At 46.9% G+C, this 18,144-nt stretch overlaps 1 protein-coding gene across 1 annotated transcript in view; it reads right to left on the minus strand.

Annotated features, from left to right (window-relative positions):
* Positions 1-17,920, minus strand: part of chd7 (chromodomain helicase DNA binding protein 7) — a gene marked incomplete at its 5' end in the record, with an annotated part of 50,522 nt that extends 32,602 nt beyond the window's left edge. Inside the window, 3 exons of the mRNA XM_079285324.1 lie at positions 6,406-6,890; positions 15,300-15,604; positions 16,516-17,920. Coding sequence (XP_079141450.1) covers positions 6,406-6,890; positions 15,300-15,604; positions 16,516-17,920 — 2,195 coding nt within the window. The remainder of the gene's footprint in view (positions 1-6,405; positions 6,891-15,299; positions 15,605-16,515) is intronic.
* Positions 17,921-18,144: the final 224 nt, after the last annotated feature.

Genomic DNA, 18,144 nt, shown 5'->3' on the forward strand with positions numbered 1-18,144 from the left:
GTTCGTCATGCGTACCGAACGGTTCAATACGAATATGCGTATCGTTACACCCCTACAAATGAAACACCGCTTTTGTGATTTTTTGAAGAAGTTAAAAGCTAACTTTAGGCTACAAACCAACTGCACCACATCACATCACATTAGTGAGAGTTAACACAACTAGTGGGTGTGATGGCCACTCAAAGCGCTTTAACACTACATGTCATCATTCACCCATTCACACACTGATGGCCATGCAAGGGGCCACCTGTCCATCTGGACTAACTAACCCATTCACACAGGAACAGCCTGCAGGTTAAGTGTCTTGCTCAAAGACACATCGACATGGACTAGCGGAGCCGGGGATCAAACCGCCGATCCTCTGATTGAAGGATGACCCTGCTCTACCACTGAGTCACGGTCGCCCCTTTTTCTTAGCCACTTGTTAGCAACCGCCTTTTTTAAAAGACGCATAATAGCATTTACTGACTTATTTTATGTTGTAAAACAAAATGTTTAAATCTCCTAAGCTAAACCACAGACCAATATTTCAGGAGACTAACCAAAAAACCCATCGACTTCCAGACAAGGGAACCAGAAGTGCAAAAATGCTGACTTGTTTCTAGGATTTAGGACTATATACTGCAGAGGTGTTAAAGCGGCCTTTTTCCCGCTGTGTTAGAATTTGGAATCTATTGAAACATCAATTAAAGTTGACCACGGCCATGGTTGAGTGTTTTAGTCAAATGTTTTCAGCAGGGTTTTATTTATAAGTGGCTGTAATCACTAATTGTATCAAATGACTCCTCTTTACAGAGCTTTACAGAGAGCTTCAGCTCATTGTTTAGCTATCCGGACCGCAACCTTCCTGTTTTGGTTCACTCTCACAACACTGCTGCCGTTTGTATCTTAGTGTAGAAAGATGGCGCTACCACTGGAAAAACGGCACAACGTGACGTAGCGGTAGTGGCGGTTGTTTTCCATCCCATACGATTGGCTTGTCAATAGTGCAGTATTTCAATCACAGTTATGAGCCCGACACACAAGGCAGCTGTTTTCAGCTAAAAGGCTCTAAAAGCTGTACACCAACTCTGTCTCTGTGCCATTTGGTGCTAAGCAGGTGGCGACTACCTGGTGAATATCACGGTGCCTTTAGCAGAACCGGACATTTCTCCTCAGGAGTTGGCTGAGACCAAAACCAGAGCTGTAAGAGTGTATATTGGACTTAAATCAGCTGGACACAAACATGACAAAATAATGATGTTGCTCTGTAACAGCTGAATGGGTAAAAAAATAAATGGACTTGCATCCACTGCCAACAAGTGGTCAAAAGAAATCTGGTTATTGCAAGTTAAGAAAAATGTAGGTTCTTATTTGATGAAATTGTGTGGTAAAGGCTGGTAACTCAGAATGTCGGACGAAAGAATTGGATCTTCTTTACGTCTCCGTATACGGCTAGTCCTGTCCAGGTGTACTACCCCCCCCCCCCATTCACTCTGCTGTATACTCGTGGGCTGAGAGCCTGGCACTCACACATGGCGGCCAGCTGTGGTGCACTGTGTGTGTCAGTTTGTGATGCTCCTTTCAGGTCGAGGGGGTGAGATAAAGGAAAAGACAGGAAGCAGAGCAGTGGAGTAAAATATAGGGAGTGAGAGGAGAAGAAGAGGAAGACAAATGAAGAAAAACAAAGGGGGGAGGGTGGAGTGTAAGGGACACCTGCTGCCATGATGAGTCACACTCGCCCCATGGTAACAAAAACCTCTCACACACACTCTCACACACACACACACACACCCCCACACACGTTAAAAGTGCTGTATTTGCACATGCGTCTACAGACACGCAAGGTGCCTGCATGCATGTCTGACTTGTTTGTACTGCAAATAAATCACCCTGCGCGCACACACACACACAAACATACAGAAGGGTGTGGCAGCTGAGAGCTGGGTTATTTATAGATGTACTTCCTCTGAGAGAGGTAGACAGAGAGGGAGCGAGAGAGCGAGGGAGCAAAGGAAAAGAGGGATGAGAGAGAGAGAGCAAGGTCAAAGGAGAGGAGTGAGCTGACTGGACTAGTAAAGCACACGATTCTCTCTGTAGCGCGCACACACACACACACACACACACACACACACTCTCCTGGACAGCTGAAGCTAATAGTGCTGAATGCATCCGAGGTTTTCATTTATCGTCTCTTCATTAACATCCAGTCGTCCTGCACAAACTACTGTTGTTGTTGTTGACTATGAGGCACTACTTTAACCCTTTGAACACAACTTGGGCAAGACAACCAGTCTTTACTGTGGTAGCTTTAGTGTCCATCGCAAGTGTGGAAGAAATCCTATAAACACACTCTGCATATCTTCACAATTCATCTAAATCGGTGAGTTATGCAGCATGACTTCTGTGAGCACAGATTTATCAAAATATGTTAAAAACTGCGGGCCAAAAGACACGGTGGATCCATGGTGGCAAAATTTCAAAAATATTTATCCCAAATGCACATTAGATAAGTGATGGCAAAGCTTGGTTTGCTTTGATTTTATGACAGTAAAACAGCATAGAAGGTCCTCAACAATATGGTGAGCATCATCCATGTCCAGAAATCACGAGGACATTTAGGCTCAGGTCCACGATAGCGGTCCAAACGTGTCCAGGATAACTAGTTGACGTTCAATTAATCTACGCAGTCTCTCTCATTTTCTCCTGCTTTCTCTATGCTCAACGCATTTTTGTAGCCAATAAAAAAAGATTGTGCTATTGTGGTGATAAAAATGTAAGTTACGGTTCTGTCAGATTGCTGCTAGACCGCCCTGTTAACAAACGGTAAACTGTTTCTCACTGCATGGACAACACAGTTCTGAAATGCTAAAAAGAAAGATGGATTCAAGTAGGGTATTTCGTTAGATAAAAACAGGTTAAGTCTGCCTGGTTAATATGACAAGACTTGGAAGTGACAATGCCACAAACTTGTAAATAAAGGAAGTGAAACCTGAAAGCAGCCTGTGCTCAAATGTTTAACAGCCCGGTTAGTGGTCCCACTAAACGAGTGACGGCTTCAGCCTGCTCTGTAGTGCTCACACATAGATGCAAATACACAAAGCAGAAAGAAAGCACTCTGCAGCATGCTATGGGCTGCATGAAAAACTCTTTCTGCACCCACTAGTGGAAATCACAAATCCACTAAAAATGCAATGGAACACACATATGTACTAGAGACATTTTATTTACTAGAGTTTTATTAAAGTTCATTTTCACAGCTTTTAAAATGTATTCTAACAAGTCAGAAAAAAGTCGAAAGAAGACCTCCACCTCCATGTATACTGATTGACTTTCCTATGAAGGAATGAACCAAGTGAGGATCCTGAACTCAACGAGAGCTATGCTGAACTTCATAAAAAAAAAATTCCGGAAATTGAATGTGCAAAAGACAAACGCCTCAGCCCTGAACCCATGGCTTAATCCAGAGAGAGAGAGACAGAAAAGAGGAGTGAAGATGGAGATGTGATGGATGAGGGCGGTGGAGGGAAAAAGATGAAAGGCTCCTCTTCAGCAGGAAGAGGTGGGACTGGAGGGGGGGAGGGGGGGAGGGGGGGGGGATACAAGGGAAGATAGTTGGGTGATTGCAGCCGTCCACCATTTTAGAGTAGCAGTGAATGGCCAGCAGCCATTATTATGCTAAATTAACCTGGGAGCTCCGGGCTGCCACTCAAGATGGAGGAAAAACCGAACAACAGATAAGAGCTAGTTTACCAACACACACACACAGGGCTGAGAATGCACTCGCCCACCCCCACATTTCCTCTGCCCCCCCCCCCCCCACAGTTGTGCCTGTGGAGTGGTCAGCAGCGTGGCCGTCATTATCATTAGCCGCCATTTTCTGCCACAAAGATCACCAACAACCCCTCCCCCAATGCCTGCCTCCTCACTGCTTCACACACACTCTCTCTCTCTCTCTCTCACTCTCTCTCTCTCCAGCCCCCCAATTCCCCGCCTCCGACTGTTTTCCAGTAGGCGATGCACACACACACACACACACACACACACCTCCCCCAGCGCTGACCCCTGCCTGCTGCTTTGGCCCTCCCTCTTCCTCTGAATAAAAGGGGACCAGGGAGGGAGGGAGGGAGAGAGACCGAGACAGACAGAGAGAAACAGAGAGAGACAGTGAGAAAGAGAGAGACAGAGAGATATGGGGGCTGCCTGACACATTCCTCAGTCCGATCAAGTTTCCACCTCCTCAATGAAACCACATCTGACTCTTTGGTACACAAACCGTCTTTGCCACTCCGCATCGCTCTCTCTCATCTGACGGATTGAGAGGGATGAAGCAAAACAATTTAAATAAAACAGTGCTCATGTCAGAAGTGTTATCTCCCCCCCCCAAAAAAAGAAAGTAGAGAAAGAGAAGTGATGAAGCCAGAGAGGAAGAGTATAAGAAGGGCATAATAGGAGCAGAGAGCTTCGTGCAAACGAAGCGAACCAAAGCCGATGGACAAACGCTGAGAAGACAGACAAATTCATCCAGCTCATCGATATCCTGAGTGGGAAGCTTAGATTCTACGGATCTGGCGTGGTTACATGCTTTGGTACTAAGCAGAGTCAGCTAAAACTGTTATATGGAGCTGGCAATGATGATACTCACTGAGCATCAAATGTGAATTAATCTGCCACTGAAAATAGTCCCCAACAAACTCACCATTTCCTCCCATTTGTGTTTAGTTTCATAAAAACTACAGGTTTAAGATGATCTTCACATAGGGTCGACTTACAGGCCTTTCCTTGTCCTTTCAGCCACATCTCGTGGCCTTAATCAACACGTGGATTTTGCTCTCTGTATTTGAGACCCTGTTTTTAAAGATTTCCATCAGACAGGTTGGGGAAGTCTTGAGTTGTTTTTTTTTTGTACTTTTCATAGGATTTGTTTGCAAAAAAATGTGTATTTTAAAAAGCAACCTTTAAAGTGAGACTTTTTAACTTCTAAAAGAGGAAATCATACTTTTAGCATTTTCTGTTTACTCACTTCATAGAGACAAAGTAAGAGCGCCACCTACAGAAACGGTAGGCGTCACAGTACAGGACGCACAGGAGGAGTAACATTGCTACTATGGTACCGAATGGAAAAAGCAGCCAATTCCCTCTGGAAAAAAAGCTGCAAATTTCATGTTTGAGTTGATTTATTAAGCATAATGACAATATAGTCTGTTCTTTCAAATAAACGTGGCATTGCCAGGGGGATAACTGACAAAGTGACGAGTAAAGAAGGTGAATAATACTACTTTCCACCCGACCTCCAAAACAGACAGCAGTTCTGACCCTGTTGATCCGCATCTATAGAAGAAAATGTGATTGATCCTCCGATCTGTCAGTCAAGCGGCGCATGCTCCATGCTTCACTAAGCCCTGTGATCACACACACACACACACACACAGACACACACACACACACACGGGTTCACAGCTCAGAGGTCGTGACCGCTTCAGTTCCCCCTGGTTGGCCACATGAGTGATGGATCTAGTGAGTGTGGATCTAGTGAGTGTGGATCTAGGGCTGCACGATAAAGGGCATTGCGAAGTGCGCATGTGCAAGAGTCACATGGCAGGACATACGTCAGCAAATCGACTCAAAACACATCGTGGTGCCACTTTTTTTTCATCTTTCAGTTCTCCTTTCCCACGATTGATCCAGTATTGCCCATTAATTACATGCAGTCTAGGTAGACACGCCCACGTTTCATAATGAACCGTATATATTCACACACTTCTCCTCCTCGCCTGCCTGTGTGAGAGGGCCCTCTCCTCTGAGACGCTGTGCCGCTGCCGCTCTGGGTCGGCCCGTGCCTCTGGCTGTGAGCTTTACAGCACCCTTCACCGGTTCCCCGTGGGGAGGCCCGGGGCTCCCTGCACCGACCGATAGGTTTCTTTCGGTCATCACCGTTCAAATCTATACAACCCATGAGTTTGATCACAAGAGCACAAAATACTATAGAGCTAGCTTCTTGCTGTCGAGGTACACCGGATTGATGCATTTAACTTTAAAACTTCCATGAAAATCCATGATGAAAATTATTTTTTTCACAACGCAGATATACAGTTCTTTCCAATATATCGTGCAGCCCTAGTAAGACCTATTCTGAACATACCAACACGGTTGAATTGACAGTCGTTTTATTTCCTCAGTTTTCCATCTGCTGGTATCCAACAGTTACTACCTGGGCTGCTGCCTCTCTATTGAATCACTATCAGTGGAAAACATCATGCTTCTACCGAGTAGTTAACGTTGCATCTTCAGGACTTTACACCCTCTCTGTTGAGACCAGCTGATGAAGTTGGACTCCTCCTACCTGGTCGTGAACACACGTGTAGCTCTACACTGCTACTTTAGAAACAACCACATACACAAGGACTAGTGGAAAGCTGCTCCTACCTGGTTTTCTTGGGGGTCTTGGTCTTAGGCGTGGAGCTCTTGGTTTTCTTCTCCTTGGGCTCCTTGGGCTCTTTGGGGCTTTTGGGGGTTTTGGGCGTCTTCGAGGTCTTGGGCACCTTGCCCTCCACCTTCTCCTTTGGTTTCTTTTTCCGCTTCTTCTTCTCCTCCACAGGCGGTGAACTTCCCTCTACAGTTCCTGTGCCAGTCACCCGTTCACCCGCATCACTTCCTGTTTTGGGAAATCCAGACTTCACGTCTTCCTCTCCTCCTCTGGCTACTGCTGCTGCTCCCTCTCTCGCCGCCTTCTTCCCTCCTCCCTCCTCTCCGGCCGCCACCTTTGCTTTCTTTTTCCTTTTCCTTTTTGGCTTGGTCTCCTGGTTGCTGGGCTGCTCTGTGCTGATAGGCTGGCCGGGGGCGCCGGCGCCGACCGTCGGCCTGTCAGGAATCATCATTGAGGCGTCGCCTGACGGGTCGGTGGGGGAATGCTGGGAAGTGGAGGAGAAAGTCAGCCGTTAATTTAAGTTTTTTCAACAACTTTAAACTATGGTTCATAACTTTATATACAGTAATAAATCATTTAAATAAGCCACTTTGCCTTCTTCCCCACAAATAAACAGCAGTGGTCACTTGGCTTTGCATGTACAGATGTGGTCAGTGTTGGCCAAGACGCATGAAGAGCATGAAAATATGCTAATAGTTCTCGAAATCATTCGTCACTTGACAGAAAAACTACTCAACTTCCAGATTTTTATGCTTCTTATAGAATTATGAAGTGAATATCTTTGGGCATTTTCATTAAACGATTGACAGTGTAGATAATCATTATTTTCAGGCCTACTTTTGTTTAAAAAAAAAAGAAAGTCATCTAAAGGGCTAGAACTAACGATCAGTTTGTTATTAATTAACCGTGCGATTATTTGTTATCTAGACGAGGCCAGAAACGTCTTGTTTTGTCCACAAACTAGAGTGCACAGATATTCAGTTCACTGCCATGGAAAGCCAAGTATTCAAATTGGAGAATCTTATTTAAAACATGACTCCGTAATGAAGCCTTCCTGTTCATTTTCTGTTGATTGACGAATCAATACATGGTTTCACTATGGATCAGTCCGAGAACGTTTGCAACCTTCTGTTCCATCGTTTTGCCGTGCCAGCCTGTCAAAGTCAAGAGGGCTATATTTTCTGCGTGGGCTGAGATTGTCAGTAATGGCCGACTACAGAGCAGAGGGGGTAGACGGGGATCCATCCATCTAGCCGTCCACATGGCTACCACCTCCGCCCTCTCCTCAACTCCCTGTTGCCACAGTGTCCTCCCCCTCCTCTAGCGGGCTAACCTTAGTAAATAAACCGGCTGACGCCTCGTTTTCCTCCTGCAGACTAAATCCTCTCCCCGTCCTCCCAAGTAGGCTCCCTGTGACAGGCAACTGGTTACCAGCTGTTGAGAGCCTCTCCAGCTGCCTCTCCTCCCTCACCCACTCTTCCAGCCCTCCCTCCCTCTTTCGCTCTCTCTCTCCAGCTGCTCAGGGTCCCAGTAGCAGATGGGAAATCAGGCATCATGACACGAATAAATTATCTCCATACTTCAAAAAGGCGCAGCAAGGGGGTATGTGTGTGTGTCATACCAGTGTGCCTTTGAGAGTGTGCGCATGTGCGTGTGTAGCTGTGTGTCAAAGAGAGGTGTGTGTGAGCATCAGCAAGTTTATAGCAAAATGCCACGGCAGCAGCTCCCCAGTGTACAAACACGCACACACAAACCTCGGTTGTGTTCACGTGGAGGAGGAAAGAGTTGGGGTGCCATCACTGAAAGTCCACTTCCATCAGGAGAATGCTAATGTATACACACATTTCACACCACTGCAAGGTCACGCGTCACACACACACACCTCTGCACACAAACACCTGCTGACACACGTAAACTGAGACATTTAGACACGTAAATAGGGGGGGGGGGAGATAACTAGGGGGAGAGAGAGAGATGGAGGGACAAGCGCAGAGAGAGATGTGGGGGGGCGGGGATGCAGTGCCAAGAGATAAATCTGTCCTCCTGCCAGGCTTCCCAGATAATCAATCACACGAATGACAACGGAGGCACACACAGTGCATATACACAAACAATCACACACACTGGAGTCCTGCGTCAGGTTTGGTGTTCTGCTGGGAGAATTCAGCTTGATGTGTGCTCAGTTCTGCTGGTTTTAATCCAGTTCTCCACAAGGAATGGAAAAACCACTGCGCTCTACTGAAACACCATTACAATGCACCTTCAACACAATATCACCAATAAGTGAATTTAATAAAAGGATCCATGAAAGACCTCGATGAATGAGTTGCCTCGAGGCCGATATCACAGCCTCGGAAGAGACTAACAGGGTTGGGTTTCATCTCTCGGTGGACAGAGGGGGATGTTTGAGGACCCCTCTCAACACCCCCCCCCTGTGTGAGAGGAGGAAGTTTGAGTGGAAGAGGGCGGGACAGCTGGAAGTGAAGTGAGATAAAGGGTTAAATCTACCAGGCAGAAACACATAAGACTCCCAAAGGATGGAGTGAAAGAAAATACGGTCCCCGTCGTTCAGCTTCTTCCCTTACCCATCCATCCATCTATCTATCTATCTATCCCTCCCTCCCTCCCTCCCTCCACCCAATCAACCACCCTCCTGATCTGATACAGATTGAACTCCATCTTCTGCCTCTATATGAAAAACACAAGGCCTGTCACATTAATTACTATATTGACTTATAGTAGGATATGGACATGATCGTTATCATTTTACATTGTCCACTTATCATACGATATATTGACATGAGCGCCATCATTTTACGTGACCGACTTATCGCACAATAAATAGACGGGAGCGCGATCATTTTTAAGTTATCGGAATATAGTACGATATGTGGACTTGAGCTGGATCATTTTCTATGCATCTATTTGTCCATACGGACAAGTATATGGACATGACCTCAAATATTTTTGCCGACCTCCATATTGCTTGTGTTTACATGCATGTTTATTTACAAAAGAATTTCACAAACAGCAGGGTTTTCCTGACCATTAGAAGACTTGCACATCGTGCAGACATTGCACATTTTTGTTGACAGAGAGTCCATTTCATTTATTGTTGTGGTTGTGTCATCTTATTTTATTTCGCTCTTTGAACTGGTGCACTTGCATTATTATCATTATATCAGTGGCATAAAATGGTGTTAAAATAACAATAACTCAAATCATCTTTGGGACAATTTATTGTGACAGCACCTTTATTTGCAGCATTGGCTGGTGATATTTCTGATTTACTTGGTAAAAATAGGTCCAACATATATTATTCTCAATCGAGCCCGTTGAAAGTACACTCGTCATCATGCTGTCAGCGAATGCTTTGTAACGTTAGACGGACTTCCTCTCCTGCATGAAATCATTTTTGGACAGCGATTACATTTTGCCATATCACTACTGTTCTTTGTGATGCTTGGCTGCACATTTGAGCGCCAGCTTTGGTCAGTCATTGGTTGATGGATGCTGAACAAACACCACTTTCAAGCAGATTTTTTAAAAATCCCTAATTTAAAAAACAAATAATTTTGGAAGTGGATGACACTACATTTTCTGCCAAGGTTCAAAACAGTCTAGCTACACATTACTTCCTTGAACCAAGCGGTATTTAACAACGTTTGAATCTGATGACAAATGTTGGGCTATTTGGTCACTGTCTATCAAGTTACTTTAACACCTAAATAGTTATAATGGAACAGATTAGCTAAAGGTGTGACCTCTTAAACACCAGCCCTATTTGTAGGCCTCTGCTCGTAAATAGCATACCCATACTAAGGAGACCACAATTCTGTAACTACAAGGTCTATTTTAATAATTTTTGATCACAAGGTCTATTTTAATAATCAGATCACAACACTGGGGAGATTGTTCAGTGGGTAATATTGTGTATATGTTGCTGGTTAATATAGTAAATGAAGACATTACACAGCTCAAATTGAAAATATTCAGGTTCGCCTGAAAAAAAAGCACTTTTATTGATATTGTGTTTTTGAAATAATGCAGCAGCTCCCTGAAAACTCTCCCAAATCATAGCACAACCGATCAGTAGTTGTTGAAAAAGGTTGGCTGGGATAAAGTGAAGAATAAGAGGCTTTAGTACAGAGAGGTCATCATTTTCGAACCAGCTGTTGCAGCTCTTACATTGTACTTTTATATACTATATAACTATATATTTCACTTTTTTTTATCACTCATATTATTCAATACATCCAAATACAGCCGTTAGGAATCATTTTGACAGCAAGGCTCCTGTCAGAGCATGTTTCTGGCTGTCATCCATCGGATTTTCTCAGTTCATGTGTGTCTATGGGGCTTCAGCTCCTCCCATGATTGGTCGATCTCAGTCATTGAGCCCGCATTCGACACGTCAGTCTCAGGAAGCCGGGCATAGAAGCGGGTGTTGATTGACAGAAGTTTCAGCGAGTAACGTTGCAAGAAGTACCGCATATCCCGAGCGTAAAATTCTATTGGCCGAAAGTCTGACCCCTGGTCCGAGGTGGGTTGACCCCCCATTCCACAGGAAACAGCTCGGAAGTAAACAGGAAGCACTTTGTGTCCATGACGGTACCGCTAAAATGGATAATTTTCGATGTTTTTGGACTAATATTTCACAAAAAACCAAGGATTTCTTTCGGCTGAAGACCAGCGCCATGGTACCCTTGTCCACTCACAGCTTTATACTGGTTCAACGGAGAGAAAAAACGAAGGTAGTTATGATTTCTGTGTCGCATGCTAATGCTAATCGATGGACGGATTAGCCCGCTAGCTGCGAGCTAAGTGGCGCAAATATGGATTTAAAGCACACATAACGCAGATTTCTGGCCAGGATTTCGTCCTTTTACCACACATTTTCTAGATGCTTATACGAGTAGTATATAGTTGTGTTTGGAGTGTGTAAAAAGTGACTTCTATGATCGTGTTGCCCATACGTTGCCCATATGCCCGGTAAATTAAATATACACATGTACAGTCCTGGCTGTCAAAATGAGCAATATCTGAACGCTACTTATGAGCCCCCCTCCCCCCGAGAGCCCCCAAATTCGGGGGCGTTGTTATTAAGACCATTACATGAATGTCTAAAAGATGTTTTTTTTAACGGATTGCTGCAGCGTTAGTTATTAATACAAAATGTTATCAAATACGTAGATTTGAAGGCATGGAACCGCATGGAGATTTGAAGTTCCAGGAACTATACATCCAATTCTCCATTTAATTTATTGCTTTTATTTAGCTACTGTTCTATCTTAACCATGTGCCCTACAGTTATACATATATAAAATTATACATGTAACTATGGGACACATACTTGTATAATTAGACATTTAATAGTAAGTTTTACTTTGACACTTTAAAGTATAGGAGAAGGTGAAATTGATAGGAGATTTATTTATTTAAAGTACGTGAACTCTGGCTTGTGCAGATAGCTAATGCACATTTTGATGGCTCAGATATCTCTTGTATAAAGAGCTAATGTTTCATATCTCAATGATTAAACAGCCAAGAATCATTCACAGTACGCACAGGAGGAAGGAAGCACCTCCTCTCTGCTGCTGCAGCAGCAGCAGCAGCATGTCTCAGCTCTTCAAATATGGTGAGGTGGGTTTCCAATAAAAATCACTCAACCACCAAAACCAAGATGAATCAGCTTACAGAGAAGTAGCTTGGTGAGGTGCTCGTACTATCTGCCCCTCAAAGGATGATTAAGTACGTCATCTTTCAGGACAAGAGATGAAGCCACACTGCTCTGCTGTGGCTTTCCATCGCTGAATTTCACTTGATTTGCCATTAGGTATCCATTGTTCTCACTGGTCTGATGACATGCCCATCTCAACAACATTTCTATGAGTCTGTCATGATGGACCGAGGTATGGAGTGGTCTCGTGTGACGTCACAGTTTAGCTGTCGGCCATGTTGGAGTACACACAAAGCCACTGGCATGCACGGCTGAGTCGCATAACCTATCGGTGGTGAACTTTTGTGCTGTCTTTGGTTGTGGCAGCAGAGCTGATAGACAAGAAATCATTCTTTCGTTTGCCAGCGGTCATTACACATCAAGGAAATGACACGAAGGAGCTATCCAAGCGACGTCGCGAGAAATGGCTGTCACGCATCTCTCGAGATATAAAGGAATGGAATTTGGCGTACACTAGAGTATGTGCGGATCACTTTATAAGTGGTCAGTGATTTTATTTACAAATTCGTTTGTGAACAGTATTTAATAAAGGAAATATAAATTAAACTTTTACATGAGAAGGTTACCGAAGCTTCATCGGCCCGTGACAGCAGTCGGTACCAGAGACGTGTCGAGCGTGTACAACAGGCGAAACACATAGATGCAGCCTCAGCATTGCTTGATATGAGTTTAACGTCAGATCATATATATATGTGTGTATATATATATATATGTGTGTGGGGGGGGGATGAAGTTAGGAGTTAGTTGAAAGTGAATTCCTACACACACGCACACAATGACGTGCATGTACAATGTAAACAAACACACGTGTCTGTTTGCACTGAGTAAACATTGAATATTGCTAAATATCTGACCAGATCTGTATATATTAACCCTTCCAATGACGAGATGAGAATTGTCGACGACCGTTGCTTTGACGTCTCGGACCCATCCACTGACAAACTGATTATAAGCGTCGAGCCCTTTGTAGCACTCCAGCTCGTCTTTTGTGTAAGGACTCGGGGTGTTCACGAGATACGTGTAGATGTTGGCGTAGTTTACCGATGGAAGATAAGTAGGATCGGCACTGAAACCATCTGCACTCATCGTATAGGCATCCAAGTTACCAATAACCTTCAATTTGGCCAGGTAGCGAACCTTTGATGCACTATCCAGTGATTCAAAGTATTGTATTTTCGCCGCACTTCCTTGCTTACGCGCCGCCATGTAGGTTCTGTATGTACTCCAACATGGCCGACCGACCTCGTAACTAAGGAGATCGTGACGTCGGTGAGACCACTCCATACAGACTTGAGAGGAAGAAACGGGCCAACAGAGGCACTCATACTTTTAAGGGTCTTTCTTGTAAAATATGTCCTCAATACTGTACGCGACTAACATGAATTTCTGGTGAAACGTTTGAAAGAAACAGAGTATTCCGTCAACCGCTGACATTTTCCGTTTGTTGGAATCCACGCACACAACCAGAGTCAACTAAACGCCAGAGGAGCGTTTCCTCGAAGCCGCGGCGAGCTGGATGGTATGGCAGCTCGCTGACAGCAACCGAGAGCGGGGGAGGGGTGAGACATGCATGTTATGTCAACTAAAGTGCTGCACGCAACACTGTGTGTGTGCGTGTGTGTGTGTGAGATGTAGAATAAAGGTCACAGCGCAGCACTCTGCCAGAGCTGTGACCTTGAGCTGCTGACGAAGGCACGTGTGTGTGCATGTAATAACCATGCTTAGTGAACAGATGGAGCTTAGAGTACCAGACATACAGTCATTATGAATGACTGACCAGCTTGGTGTGTGTGGCTCTTTCTAACAAATGCATCATGTGGCACAGAGAGAACTCCCTTCCTGTGCCACACACACACACACACACACACACACACACACACACTCTAGCAAGGCTATCCTATTTCCCCGGGCACATTCGCCATCCCATTCCAGACCACACCATCCCAAGCCACACTGTCGGGGTGTGTGTGTGTGTGTGTGTGTGTGTGTGTGTGTGTGTGTGTGTGTGTGCGCGCGCGTGTGTGTGATGACGGGGCTGCCTGACCTGTAGCTAGAGTCGGGTCGGCACATGCAGCTCGCCCAGGCACACCAGTCAACCTGGCATCTAGGTCAGGCGTGCTGGATAGATTGAGAGCGACGGCTGAAATGTCAACCACAAAACGCAGCGGTGCGCGGCTGGGAGGTGGAGTCGGGGTGGAGGGGATAGTAGGGTGAGGGGGCGGGGCACAGGGCCGCTATTGTGTGTGAATGGGTCAGCGGAGAAAGAGGGCTTTGAGCAACAAAACAAGCTAATGGACGCTGGAGGGCACTTGATGCAGGCGGCGACGATGGCTCGCCGCACAAAACACAAACAGAGGTTGGCATTGAGAACGGCTAATCTCTCCACGGCAGCCCCCCCCCCCCCCCCCCACCTGCCCCCCAATCTCCTCTGCTAGAGAGATCCTGGAGTCTTTGCTCGTTTTCCCACTTACTTTCCTCTTAGCATGTTTTCCCCCCCTCCCCCAATCTCTTAATCACCCACCAGCTTCTTCTTTCCTCCTCTTTTACAAACTGCCTGTCTCTCTGCACATCCGGCTACACAACATTAACTTAGCGATGACAACCCTGAAATGGGTAAGACAAACACACACACACAGAGAGCGAGAGAGAGAGAAGACGGGGAGGAGGGAGAGACAGGAAGGGAGGTTTCCTCTATAGAGAAGGGGGAAATGTGGGAGCAAGGGGGAGGGAAGATTATGCTGGTGGCGCCTCCGTGTGTGTGTGTGCGCGAGCATGTGTGTTTTTATGTTGTACACATCTCAGGATATGCAGCTCACAGGAAACAAACAGCTGCAAAAATCCATTTCCCAACACACACACACGGAAACAACACACAAGGCCCACAGCAGAAGACACAAAAGGCAAACAACACACACAACTCCACTGAACCAGGGCCCAGTGCACCGCTGTGTTCTCAAATGTCATGTACACACATTTATGCACGCAGAACGCACACTTCCCTTACACTCCAAACACACACGTTCCCCCACCCACATGAAAAATAAACACTCACATGAAAACCACCCACACATGAAAACAAATGCACGGTCTCTATCTCTCTCATACACACACTGCTGCTACCACACCAAAGTGTTTGTTTGACGGGAGACTCACCTGTACGTGAGGCACTTTCTGTGGGGTGAGAGGGGGTGAGGTGGTAGGCGCCCAGGGGTGGGAGGCCTGGTTGGGGGGAGGGGGCGTGCTCTGCAGGTGGTGCGGCTGGGGGGGCATGTGTGCGTGCTGCGTCGGAGCGCTCTGGGCGGGCGGTGCCAAGCACTGGATCGGGCCCGGGACGCCATGCTGACCGACGGCCGGACCCTGGAAACCCATGGGAGTGGGCTGTCCACTCCGGGGGGCCTGCAGCGGGGTCTGGAGCATACGCTGGTCTCCACCCTGGCTGACTGGAGCTTCAAGAGGCCCTGGGAGTAGAGACGGGGAGAGGAACACGGCATCAGCCCCGACTGTGCGGATGCATGAACAATAATAATGTGTTTTACCTCCTGGCCATCACCAAGACCATCACTTTGTTGGTGTTTCCATCGCCAACACCATCATACACGTTTGTAGAATATTAAAGTAACAGACACACTAGGTGGCTGCAGTAAATCAGTTTCTATTAAGAAGTAAAACAAAGTACAAAAGTAGTTTGTACTGCTTTTTACAAGCATTGAAAAGCATAATCAAAAGTAAATTCAGAAAAGAAACGAGAATAAAAACAGAAGCTCAATTTAAGTTTCATGCAATTGTCAATCAGTAAAGGTAAGCAAAAAGTGGAGTGGCTCATATGTGTAAAATAAACATTACAGGTTCACAGGCCAAATCAAGTTTCTGAATTACTTCAAGAATTCCCTCGTCCAAGTGTAGGATTTACGCGCAGAAGCAACTAAAGTGTGTAACCCTAGTTCTACTGTATTGTGGAGGGTTGCTGGAACAACATCTACAGTGTGGACCATCTCTGCCCATGAGGACGATCCACTACAACAACCCTAGAGAAGCTGCATCACCTGACTGTGTGATCTGACCACTGACATGTCGAGGGAATGTGTGTATTTCATGAGGAAGGTGATACAAGATGGCCAAAGCTTTTTCTTCTTCCAATTGGAGTTATGTTCTTAAATCAATGTTTGGGTCTGTTGGTATTTCAACTGCTATGAACATGTGGCAGAAACAGTGTAAAGACAAGGTCAGTCTAACGTCTCTGCGTTGTACTTACACTCTGTTTTTAGATGTGTATCGAGGAAGTGAATGGATTGAGTAGGTGCCAATCAAGCACCAACCGTGAGACCAATGACAAAGCAACATGGGACCGCATCAACTGTCCTGTGCTTACCTTGCTGGAGCTGAGGCCTGTTTGGCCCCATTTGAGGACCACGCTGCGGCCCCATGCCGGGATACATCTGTCCTGCACTGGGGGTCATGTTGAGGGGCTGCTGGTGCTGGGGCTGTGGAGCAGACAGAGGGATTTGGGGAGTTCTCTGGGCCATAGCATTGGGTTGAGACTGCAGGGCTGTGTACCCTGCAACCTCTGGGGCTCCGGCTAGCCCTGCGCTGGGGGGTCTGCCCTGCTGGGGAGGAGGTGTTGGGCTTCCCAAAACCCGCATTGGGGACATGGATGAGGGGGAGGGGTAATTTCCCTGAGCTGGGGGGGCAAGGTGGGATTGGGGCTGCCCTGCCTGCTGCTGCATTGGGGCAGAATGGGTTGGATGGGGCTGGGGTTGGTGCGGTGGTCCAGGGGGATATCGCTGCACCTGTGGCCCAGCTGCTGGGGTTGATCCCTGGTTAAACCTCTGGCCGAGCTGCCCTGGTCCCATGGCCTGGCTTGTGTTAGCATTGACAATGGCACCCTGGCCCATCCCAGGTCCCATGGCTCCATACTGGGCCTGATAGCCAGGGTACTGGGCACCCCCAAACCCTCCCATGCCCTGTTGGTGCTGGTGAGTGTGTGGAGGCTGTCGGGAGGGGGAGTGTGGGTATCGGGGTGTGTGGCCCATGTTGGGATAACCCTGGGGTTGTGACTGAGGCTGGGGGTGTCTCATCTGAGCCCCACCCATTCCAGCGTGCCCCAGGTAGTGAGATGGGTCCTGAGCAGGAGGGGGTACCATGCTCTGCGAAGGGTAGTGTTGGTTCATGCGAGCTGCATTGGGTGTAGGTGGGCCTTGCATCCCACTATAGTTGCCTTGAGACATCTGGTAGGCTCCCATCTGGTTGGGGGCGCCCCCTGGTTGTGTCGGAGGCTGCTGATAAGCTGATCTGGTCTGCTGCTGCCCCCAAACACCACCGCCTCCTCCACTTCCTCCTCCTCCTCCACCTCCTCCCCCAGCATCACCCGGGTACCCATGGTGGGGGTTGCTGGAGTTAGCTGGGGTATTATGGTAGTGGGAAGCCATGCCATTCATGGGTGTGTTCACGTTTGGTGGCCCCTGGCTGGGGCCGTTCTGGGCTATCATTCGTCCTGCGGGGGCACCAGGTTGATCGTAGCCTGTGTAGGGACCATGGTCGTACATTTGCCCCAATTTAGGCTGCCCGGGGCCGGGCCCAGCGCCGTGGATCATCCCCTGGTGGTAGGCCCTGTTTCCCTGGTGCTCATGGTTCAGAGAGGAATTAGTCTGCTGGGTTAAAGGGTTGGACTGGGCGGAGGCAGGCTGCTGAGGAAAGCAGTCCCCTAAGCCATCCAATCCATCTGAGAACAGCCCTGCATCGTCCCCGAATAGGCTCAACATCCCTGGGTCCGCCATGGCTGGGTGGGGGGCCCGCAGATGGAGGGGACTGGATGGAGGGAGGTGTGTTGTGCAGTGAGGAGCTAATCAGCTAACTGCTAATTTGAAGCTTGCTACTCCATGGTCCTATTTAAGGTTCCTGGAGAGACGGACAGAGGGAGGGGAGAAAGTGACAAAAATTGGAATTAGTGCATCGACCAAAAGGCTGCTGTACGCTTCGAATGAAGTGCTGTTCTGAAAGC

Source organism: Melanostigma gelatinosum (genome assembly GCF_949748355.1).
Source record: "Melanostigma gelatinosum genome assembly, chromosome: 15".
In the NCBI taxonomy this organism is placed as follows: domain Eukaryota; kingdom Metazoa; phylum Chordata; class Actinopteri; order Perciformes; family Zoarcidae; genus Melanostigma; species Melanostigma gelatinosum.